This window comes from Brachyhypopomus gauderio, chromosome 18, assembly GCF_052324685.1.
Source record: "Brachyhypopomus gauderio isolate BG-103 chromosome 18, BGAUD_0.2, whole genome shotgun sequence".
In the NCBI taxonomy this organism is placed as follows: Eukaryota; Metazoa; Chordata; class Actinopteri; order Gymnotiformes; family Hypopomidae; genus Brachyhypopomus; species Brachyhypopomus gauderio.
The window spans coordinates 20,108,030-20,117,754 of NC_135228.1; the positions used below are offsets into that span (position 1 = coordinate 20,108,030).

Here is a 9,725-nt window from a genome sequence, read left to right on the forward strand (position 1 = left end):
GCTCACCTATGGAATGGGGAGAAGTGAAGAGAATGTATCGGGCCACCTCTTGGCGAGAAAGAAAATTGCGCGGGTGCATGTAGTGTAACACTCTCGCCATCAGAGGGCACTGCAGCCACCGTTTGACTACTGAAAGCGCATTTGAGTACCAGGCCCCCCTCAGAGCCGACAAGGAATGTGTCTGGGTCCCAGGGTGACAGTGTCAGAGAGGTCACTCCTATGTTAATGCCACCTCTGGTGTATGGCTTAAAACATAAAGAAAAAAAAGCACAAGGTCTTTTATTCCTGTATAGGAGTTTCCCCGTTAATCCAAGTTGACCATGATAAGATGTCTTATCTTTTAAGAGGCTAGTAATCAAGTAGACTGGTAATCATAACACACAGCCACAAACCTTGCTGAATGCAGTGCTCTGAGGGACCTGGTGCCTGACAAGAGCATAACCAGAAGTTAAGGATAGTTTGCCCTCCACTCCATCCAAGCTCCACAGTAGGACTCTGCCTCCTGAACAGGCACTCAGAACACTCAGCTGCCCTCTTTGAGCCCCAGGAAGCCACATTACCTACACACACAGACACACACGGGCATCATTCCTCAGAATGTCACTTAGCTGACAACCATCAGCCAACTTATGTTAAACTGGTTGCTACCTGTGCAGTTGTAGTATTTAAAGTCAATGTGGTTAATTGTTAAACAATGAGTCATTTGTAAAAGAGACAAATACCTCATATACTGGCTCTCTGTGTGTATCTGGAGACATCCCTGTTTGTGCTAAAACAGGGTCCTGAGTGTGACTTGTATCCCAGACAATCACTTCTCCGTTGTAGAGCCCACCTGAGGAACGATAGAACAGAAAAGGACACATCTTTCTTTTTATTTGCATAATTCAAAACTTAATTCATGACGCTCTTTTCTAAACACAAACATATATGCACACGTGTATATCAAAATTACCAGCAATGAGAGATGGCCTGATGGGATGGAACGACACGCACATGACGGGTGTCGCAACATCCATGACCAGGTCAGGATGGTTTGGATTCAGGTTTCTACGATCCAGGTTCCATGTGCACACATATGACCTCTCAGTGCTCCAGTCTCCATCGTCAACGCTGCCAAGCAGTGATCACACTGTTCCACTCACTCCAAACGACACAAACTCCTCAAAATGGACCAGTGTGGACAGAGAGCAACTTACCGGCCGAATGCACAGGCTATAACAGAACCGGTACAGTTCCAAGACACACTGGTGACATGCAGGCCCTTGTTTCTTGCAACAGGATACTCGAGATGGTGTAAGCAAAACACCTGCATGCACACACACACACACATACAAATAATCAGAACAATGTGATTTATAAATTCAAGCAAGGTGAGAGTGGCAAAACTAGGCTCTCACCGCCTGGTTCTGCTCGACCCAGTTCACTTCAAACCCATCAAAAGCGTGGCTCTTTGCGTTCTTCACCAGTTCCTTGACCATCTCGTCCTCGACTCGGCCCAAGAACTCCTTCAGTCCGGGAGAGTCGGGCGGGAGGTCGCGGCCCACATGTTCTCCGAGGCGTGTTTGGGGATCCGTTTGTGTGCCATTTTCTGAAACCGTTTTGGCCTGCGCTGCGACTTCGGCAGTGTGAACCGGATTCGTTTGACAGGATTTCTAAACACAACGCGGGGGTGGGGGAGATCAAATACGACATTAAACAGGTTTAATTCGGTTATTTCGGCCATATTTCGGCGTTTGGATAACGCAAGTAGGTTTTAATGCTACCGTCAGCTACAGCTAACTTAACGTACCGATTCGTGTGCCTGTTGGTGAGTCTTTTTCCAAGACGACGGCAAACCAACAACATCGAGTGATTCATCCGTGAACATTTTAGTCAGACTGGAGCAGGAGCCCTTTCCTGTCGGATTAATCCGGATTAATCCCGTTCACACTGGTCACCCAGAGAACGACCCCAGTGCTGAGTAGCGTAAGCTAGCTAGCCAAACAAAACGGCTCGCAGGCCGTTGTTGTTGTTCACAGAATACAGTCCACCCTCTTCTTTTAGCTCACCATTTAATTTTGTAATGATCTAACAACAAATTAAACCTTTAAGTACCATATGGACCAGTATTCGCACTATTATATCAAAGCCCCTCGCGGCTAATCTAATCCCAACACCATGGATACCCGTGTGTACAAACCACAACAAAGTCCCCTAAACCACTCCGCTCTTGCTCATTTACACTCGCAACAAGTTTTTTTTACTTATTTGGTAATGTGCAACCTATTGAAATAACATTCCATGTTTGTTATTAAGTTTTATAGGATTTACATCTCAGTCTCCAAGAGTAGTAAACGGAGGGGCTGTGGAAGACAATGGCCAATCTAGTGGAAGTGCTTAGGGAAGACCATCGTTCTGCTCACTACACCCTACATTGTTATATACTCTCAATTTATGTATTTACAGCGCCGGTGTTAAATGTTTCTTCAGAATTAACCCACTTTGACAATTTCTGCGTTAGGTTTTAAGTAATGGCATGATCAACAAAACCTACATTCCCGGTCAAATTCAATTCCCCAGAAAGTCATGAAACAGCCTTTGAAGATTAAAGCCAACTAATCTAAAATACACTTCAGTGTTTGATCAACGAGTTTACATTTTATTTTAGCAAACACACACCTGAACGTTTCCAAAAATGGAATGGAAGAAAGTGGATAAAAGACCCAATGTACATTAACTTGTAAGATTCTACATTTTATTTTCTCTCATTTAAATAAATCCTTAATTAGCCAAGCTCAAAATTACAAGAGGAAGTTTTTTTGTGTTTTATTTTTATTAAAAATGTAATTTCAAACCTCATGGGTGTCTGTAAAACATTACAATGAAAATTCAATCAACATAAACCCAAATGTTGATGTGTCAAATACCCACTTGCCCCACCCAACCCCATTTAACTGCCTACAATAATAACGGTCATACCCTGATATTGACCCCAAACATTTACAAGAGGTGACAAGAACAAGCTGGTGCTTTTCATTTGTCCAATAATCACATAGGAAAAACAGTGTCAACTCTTTGGGGCCCACCCCTGCATTAAAGAAAATATACATGAAGAAAAAGAGAAGTGGCTAGGTATGTATGCTATGATTAAGTCATCACTGCACCATGGCTTATTATTTCAACTCACAACCATTCACAGAAAAAAATGTATTTATATACTTTTATATAAATTGCTATTTACTTCAGTTTAGTCTACAGAGGATGACGTGCAGATTGTTAATATCTTGTATTTGTCTTTGGAGATGGTGTAATAGTTGACGACGCAAGAGGCTTCAGCAACGAGATGCCACTAGTTTTCCAATGCAGGTATATCCAGGGAATTAACTCGTATTAGACATGATAAGGACAGGAGAGGCTTCAGTAGAACAGAAGACGGAGCACAAAAAACAACCAAAATTAAAAATAAAAAATAAACCAAAAAACAAACAAAAAGCTTTTTGCTCCCTCGGGTTGGAGGATGACTTCAAAAGGAAAGAACAGGTATGGAGGTTGTAGGAATATGTCCTTATCAGCTCTTAGTCCTCCTCCCCATCATCCTGTGGGTAAAAGGGGGTGATTAGTACAGTTCATTTGGGTTGTAAACACAGATCAAAACTGCTAAATGCATCTACTCCAAAATGCTTAGTTACCACCATTGCATTTGAAGGCACAGTCAGTGGTCATTATATCTTACCTCTCCATCCTCTCCCTCATCTTCCTCTTCATCTTCCTCTCCTTCCTCCTCATCTCCTTCCTCATCAATGTCTTCTAATCCTTCCTCCTCTTCCTCTTCATCCTCATCTTCACCCTCTCCCTCCTCATCATCCATGTCAGGGACCTGGAGGAAGGGTTGAATTAGTAATTATTTGCACTCAATTCCTGTTACATCACTACTCATCTTCACTTGTATGAAACAACTGCTAGCATTAGAGCCATACCAGGTAGTACTGAAGCGGATTGGGCCAGATGTCATCCTTGATGACTTCACCGAGTTCATCAGCCCCCGCATCAGAGTGGTCAGTGAACCAGGTGAAGAAGCTCTCGGGCTCCTCGTGTTGCCTCTTTTTTCCCGCCTTGTTCTGTGTCTGTCCAGCACGCTTTGTCAGATCCTGAAATTTCACAAACATATTAAACCAATGTCTTTATGGAATGGAGCACTCCACTCCAATTTAACTCCAGAAGAGCTGCCCGACAGAGTAAGACGTATACAAATACCAACCTTTCCGGCCTTCCATTTAATTTCAGTAGACTTTGAGGAAGGGTCACCGCTCTCATTTAAGTGAAATTCTTTTGAGAGGACTTTGTTTTCAAAGTATGGATTTTCATCAAAGTACTGAAAAAAAGAAAAACTGATATTAGTGCTGACGTTTATGAGTGCTTATCTTTATTATGCCAGTCAGCTTCACATTAAAGCAGATGAAGTGTGGCTACTTACAAAATCTATTCTGTAACCTGATTTGATGTCCTCAAACTCCGTGACCTCCACCCTGGTCAGGTAATGAAGCGCTTCCTCATCCTCCTCACCAAGCAAGGCAGACACTAAAGAGATCATAGCAAGTTACACTCCAGGATTAATAAATCATAACAGATCACCACAAAATAAAGCACAATCAGATTTTTTTTTACTCTTGACTGAATGACCATATTAACACAAATTAATTGTATTCTACAGAGCATAGAGAAAATATTCAACATTACACATATGACTGAATGACTTGTACATGGATTTCAAAGACATAGGGCCAGTGAACACAACCACATTCTCCATCAATTACCTTGTGGATGGTTGACGAATGTTGTGACCCAGAAGTTCGGAATTTTGGCTATGAGTTCTGATCGCTTCTGGAAGAACGGCTGGCGTAGCTTATTGTATTTCTGCTCTACTTTTAAAATTTCCTCACTTGCTTGTTCGTTCAATCTAAAAAGGGACAAAAAAGTTTTTTAAGACAACTTGAAAACAAAGCATACAGTGCAACTAAAGAGCCGTGCAGGAGAAATTGTGCATTACCTGTCAATTTCGTTCTGTACTTCATCGATGTGCTCAATAGCTTCCTGCTGTTCTTTTTCTAAAAATAGACAAAAACAATAGAAAATGTGGGGGGGGGGGGGAGAAAAATTGGTTAAACTTGGTTAATCTCTTGATATTCACAATTAAGATAACATTAAATGGTTATAACACGGAGAGCAAGTTGTGTGTGCGCCCCTGACGATATGTACCGCCTAAACCCAGCTGACTCGGCCAGGTAGTCGACCTGCTATCGGTCACTAGCGAATGTAAACACGCAAAGTGCCATTCAACAACCCCAAAATATCACATGCATTACACAACGCAAAGCGATTCGTTTGCAGAAAGGCAACGTGACAGAAGCGTTTCATTATACGATCATTTCAAGTCTATAAAAGGCACCCGGGTCCCTCCGAGCGGTGATTTCCTGCTGCTGCACAGGGCCGCGTGGTTTGAATGAACGAGGCCGCACGCTGGGCGCCCCGTCTCCTCCGGGTTAGCCGGCCACATAACGCCACAAATACCGCCTATTTAAGCGTTAGTCGCAAGAGTCAAACACTAAACGTCCGAAAGGCAGTGCATTTACTGAAGAACATGTAAAAAATGCAGTAAATTCAGCAGCTGTGCGGTGTTAATCCGGCTGGTAGACACATGCAGGTCGGGCGGTGATGGCGGGGAGACACAATAACGCGATAGCTTGGCTAGCACCACCGGGCTAACACACCCGTTTGCCATTTTTAGTTACGCACATTTATAATAAAACTATAATAGTGAGATAACGGGGACAAGCGTGCGGGTGTTGGTGAATTTACCGAGTTTGAGAGGCACAAACGCGAGGTTTAAACACACGAGTGAGCGCGTCTGAGGAGACGTCGTCTCGTATTGAACGTGCGTGGCACAATGAGGGGGAACATGGCCTCCTCATGTAGCCGCGGCCTCGCAACCACCTCACGGAGCTCGCCCGGCTGGGCCCGCCGCGGAGCTCCATACACCCGAGTCGCGATAAACACGAATTTAAACAACTTGAGTTCCCTTAAAAAAAAAAAAAAACTGAAATCCGTGATATCGCGCCAGAGAAGAGAGTAGGTGAAAATGGCGGTGCGGAGGCCGCCATTACTCACCCGAGGTCTCGTCCGCGCCGTCATGATTCGAGTTCTGCTCCTTTCTACTCACTTTCGCCGCTGAAGCTGACATGATTTTTTTTTTGTTATTTTAAATTATTATTTTTTTCGATCGAGGACTATTTCAAACTCCACAGAAAAATATTCCCTCACAAAAAAAATGTATCTCCCCTGAGGAAGAAGGGGGGGAAAAACTTCGTCCTGCCTTTGTCGGAGAAGTGCGAGTGAATAACCGCCGTCGCGCTCCCCTACAGTTACAGCACGAGACGCCGATCACGCTACTCGTCGCCGCGGCCACCACTAAAGCTCGAGCTCACTCACGCGCCCGCCGCTCTCTGAGAACGCGCTTTAGGAGAGGAGACTTGAACGCGACCCCGCCTCCGAGGGGGAGGGAGGGGGGGACGATTTACAAAACGCCGCTCGCTCCCGCCGTTGCTCGCTGATTGGGTGGATGAAAGGTAAATTGTGAAAAGAGGAAGTTGTTTTGGAGAGTGGGTGAAACATTGTTTTTTACAGATGATAGTAAAAATAACAGATGATAGCAAGTGTAAAAGAATACACGTATTTGGGGAAAAAAGAAATTGATGTACGCCTACTTGACTATGGCTAATAAACCTTTGAAGATACGTAGTCTCGTTTTGCTATTTTATTTACCTTTAAACTAAACACACAAATAGACTAGCCTTCAGAGGAATATGGAGAAAAAGAGGTGGGACTAAATCTCCTTAAGACTCAACAACCAATATTCAAAAACCCAAAGACACATGCTAAGTTGTTCTTAAAACTATAATAATTTTTACGCCACCATTGTAAAACCAAAGAATCAGTAGACTGGTTGATTATTAAGAAATAATATGAAGAAATAATAATAATAATAATAATAATAATAATAATAATAATAATAATAATAATATCATTATTCTGAACAAAAAACTGCCCCTCTTTTCTTTAAGTTGTAGGTGGTCTGGGTTGTGTGCAAATAACTAAAAAGGAATAAAATGTGGAAAGACATAAATATGTCAATATTCAATCAAGAAAATACCACATTTATTATCTGCAATGATAAAATGCTCTACAGGCAAATACACCCACAGTTGCAGTGCACAGCTCAGACCACATCACCAGGTTTGCTGATGATATGATCATGGCAGGCCTCATCAGCAGGGATGACAAGTTGGCATACACAGAGGAGGAGCATCAGCTAATAGACTGGATGGGCCAAACTGGGACCAGTAGTCAAGAGGGGTAGATTACTTTACTTACATTATGGTGCCAGCATTTAAGAAGCAAAAGTAAACATTTAACAGTAATCAATATTTTATACAGATTTCTGTAATAAAAAGATTAATAAATGCTCACCATTCAGTACTTTTACTTTTGTGTTATTTGCTTTACAATATTAACAACTATCAATTATAATGGATTCATAAATACGTTAGGTCACATAAGTTTCCTTGATGGTAAGAGTGGCATGGGGATTGTATCTATCAATTTAGGACATATCGTCAATAGTGTTCCTTTGAATTAGGGGGTGTTTTGGCCTTTCAACACTAGACACCCTCATCAAATGTGGCTAGCTACATGGTGATCAAGCCCGAACTTGTGTCCCATGCCCAAACAAAAGTCCATGGGACTATGCACCACAGGGGCGTCCACTCCCCTGAGTCAGGCTTGGAACTGACCGCATACCTTGGTCCTTCAACTCCTGGTTTTGGAGAAAGGGTGTGGGGTATGCTATTAGTGATTGGGTCCAGAAGATTTTTGAGCCCAGCAGTGGTAATTTTGCTTCACCCAGATCCAACGGCTGCTGCGAAATCTGGGTGAAGCGAAATGACCTGCTGTAATAATCAATATTATTATTCTTGCAAACAGTCTTCTTGCTTGTTTATGCTGCTCAGACCGTGCATGAATTGTTAATCCCCTCTTCTTTGTAAGTCACCTTCTTACAATTGCGGAATCCAGCTGCTGAGTGAAATACTGAGTTTTTTGGGGAGGCCTGAAATGTCTGCATACACAGCAATATGCAGTGTCTACATTTGAGTACATTTGAATATTCATGCCCTCTTCCTAGAGCCACCACAGACAGGATCAAAAACCTGTCACTGAATATGAACAAACAAAAGAGACTCTTGTTCAGGAAAGTAGTAAGGTGACTTCAGTACTTCAGGAAAGTAGGAGGTGATCACTCTTTGCTCGACACATATAGCTCCTTTATGGAAATAGTTATAGGAACCAAGTTCCTTCGTGTAGTGGAGAAGCCTCAGCTTGACCCTCAGCAAGAGCTCCACAACCAAAAGCGACTTACCGAGGAGGCTGAGGAAAGCTCATCTCTCCCCCCCCCCCCCCATCATCCTCTCCAGGACAGAAGGTAAATAGAGAACATTTGGAGGAGCTGTATCACTCCAGAGAATAGTGAGAACAGGTGAGAAGATCATTGGGTTCTCTTTCTCCATTACGGACATCTACATCACACATTGCATCTGCAAAGACACCAGCACTGTGATGGTCCTGCATTTTGTATTTATTGTTGTTTGCACCTGTGTTCTTTTGTATTGACCCTGGAGGAAGGTTGTTTAATTTCACTGTACTGTATTGAATATAGCTGGAATGACAATTAATGCATCTTGACTCTTAACTTTTGAGCACGGACGTAATTTGGGGGGGGTAATTTATGTTCCCCCCCCCCCACTTTTTAACGGTTAAAAAACCGCTATTTAAATAGCGACGAATCTAACGCTAGGACCATGCATAAAACGACCGCTCCGGTACATTCTCTGCCCCCCCTCAACAATTTTCGTTCAACAACCCCCCCGTCAACGATCTGGCACCCCCATTTGTGTCCCCCCCACCTATGAAATGAAAATTACGTCCATGCTTTTGAGACTTATTTCTTCAGTCTTGGAACACTTGGGACTAGCCTATTCTAGCAGCATGCCCTCATATCATACTGTAATGCAGCTAAATAGGAATTAAAATCTAATTTTATGAATAAAAAATAAATATGAATAAGACATGAATATGAAATGTTCTGAGATGGTGTATAATGTTATGTAATGACATTAATGAAACTTAAAGAATTATAATTATTAAAGAAAATAAATTGGAAAATACAGGTGTAGATTTTTACAAAATCATAGCCTACTAAAGCAGTGATGGAGTTAGACTTTTTTTCAAGGGGTGGCCAAAGGGTGAGCAAGGCTTTATCAGAGGGGTCCATATACAAATGATGAATGAAAGGAAACAAATATTTTTCTTAAATGACCATTTCCAGTGGGGTGGCAGTAGGGGTGGCAAGGGCTCTGTTGGGGGTGACAATTGCCACCACTTTGGCTCTGCCACTGCTAAAGAGCAGTGATTAAAAGTTCTCTGTGTCTGGGTCAAGTGCTATTAAAGTATTGCATTGCAATGCTGTAGAAAGATTAATATTTTCTGAAATGGTAGTGGCTGTGTGGCTTCCTATATGAACACATCAACATTAAATAATAAAAAGTCATAATAATGAAGTCATATATTTTTTTACTGAAGATATATCAGGCAATATATAAGGTATGTATAGTTTGATGACTAGCATTTTTCTTAGG

General features: G+C 42.3%; 2 protein-coding genes across 2 annotated transcripts in view; both read right to left on the reverse strand.

Annotated features, from left to right (window-relative positions):
* dync2i2 (dynein 2 intermediate chain 2) overlaps window positions 1-1,919 on the reverse strand; it is a 3,103-nt gene extending 1,184 nt beyond the window's left edge. The window contains exons 1-7 of the mRNA XM_076979604.1: window positions 1,790-1,919; window positions 1,398-1,652; window positions 1,197-1,306; window positions 953-1,110; window positions 723-832; window positions 393-560; window positions 7-245 (exon numbers count right to left, since the gene is read on the reverse strand). Of these exons, the coding sequence (XP_076835719.1) occupies window positions 7-245; window positions 393-560; window positions 723-832; window positions 953-1,110; window positions 1,197-1,306; window positions 1,398-1,652; window positions 1,790-1,867 (1,118 nt within the window). The 5' untranslated portion in view covers window positions 1,868-1,919. The remainder of the gene's footprint in view (window positions 1-6; window positions 246-392; window positions 561-722; window positions 833-952; window positions 1,111-1,196; window positions 1,307-1,397; window positions 1,653-1,789) is intronic.
* Window positions 1,832-6,496, reverse strand: setb (SET nuclear proto-oncogene b). The gene is made up of 8 exons (XM_076979605.1): window positions 6,145-6,496; window positions 5,027-5,084; window positions 4,794-4,936; window positions 4,454-4,557; window positions 4,238-4,351; window positions 3,957-4,127; window positions 3,713-3,856; window positions 1,832-3,575 (listed from the first exon to the last, which is right to left on the reverse strand). Exons 1-8 carry the CDS (start codon window positions 6,215-6,217, stop codon window positions 3,555-3,557), a joined length of 828 nt encoding a protein of 275 aa, XP_076835720.1. The 5' UTR covers window positions 6,218-6,496; the 3' UTR covers window positions 1,832-3,554.
* Window positions 6,497-9,725: the final 3,229 nt, after the last annotated feature.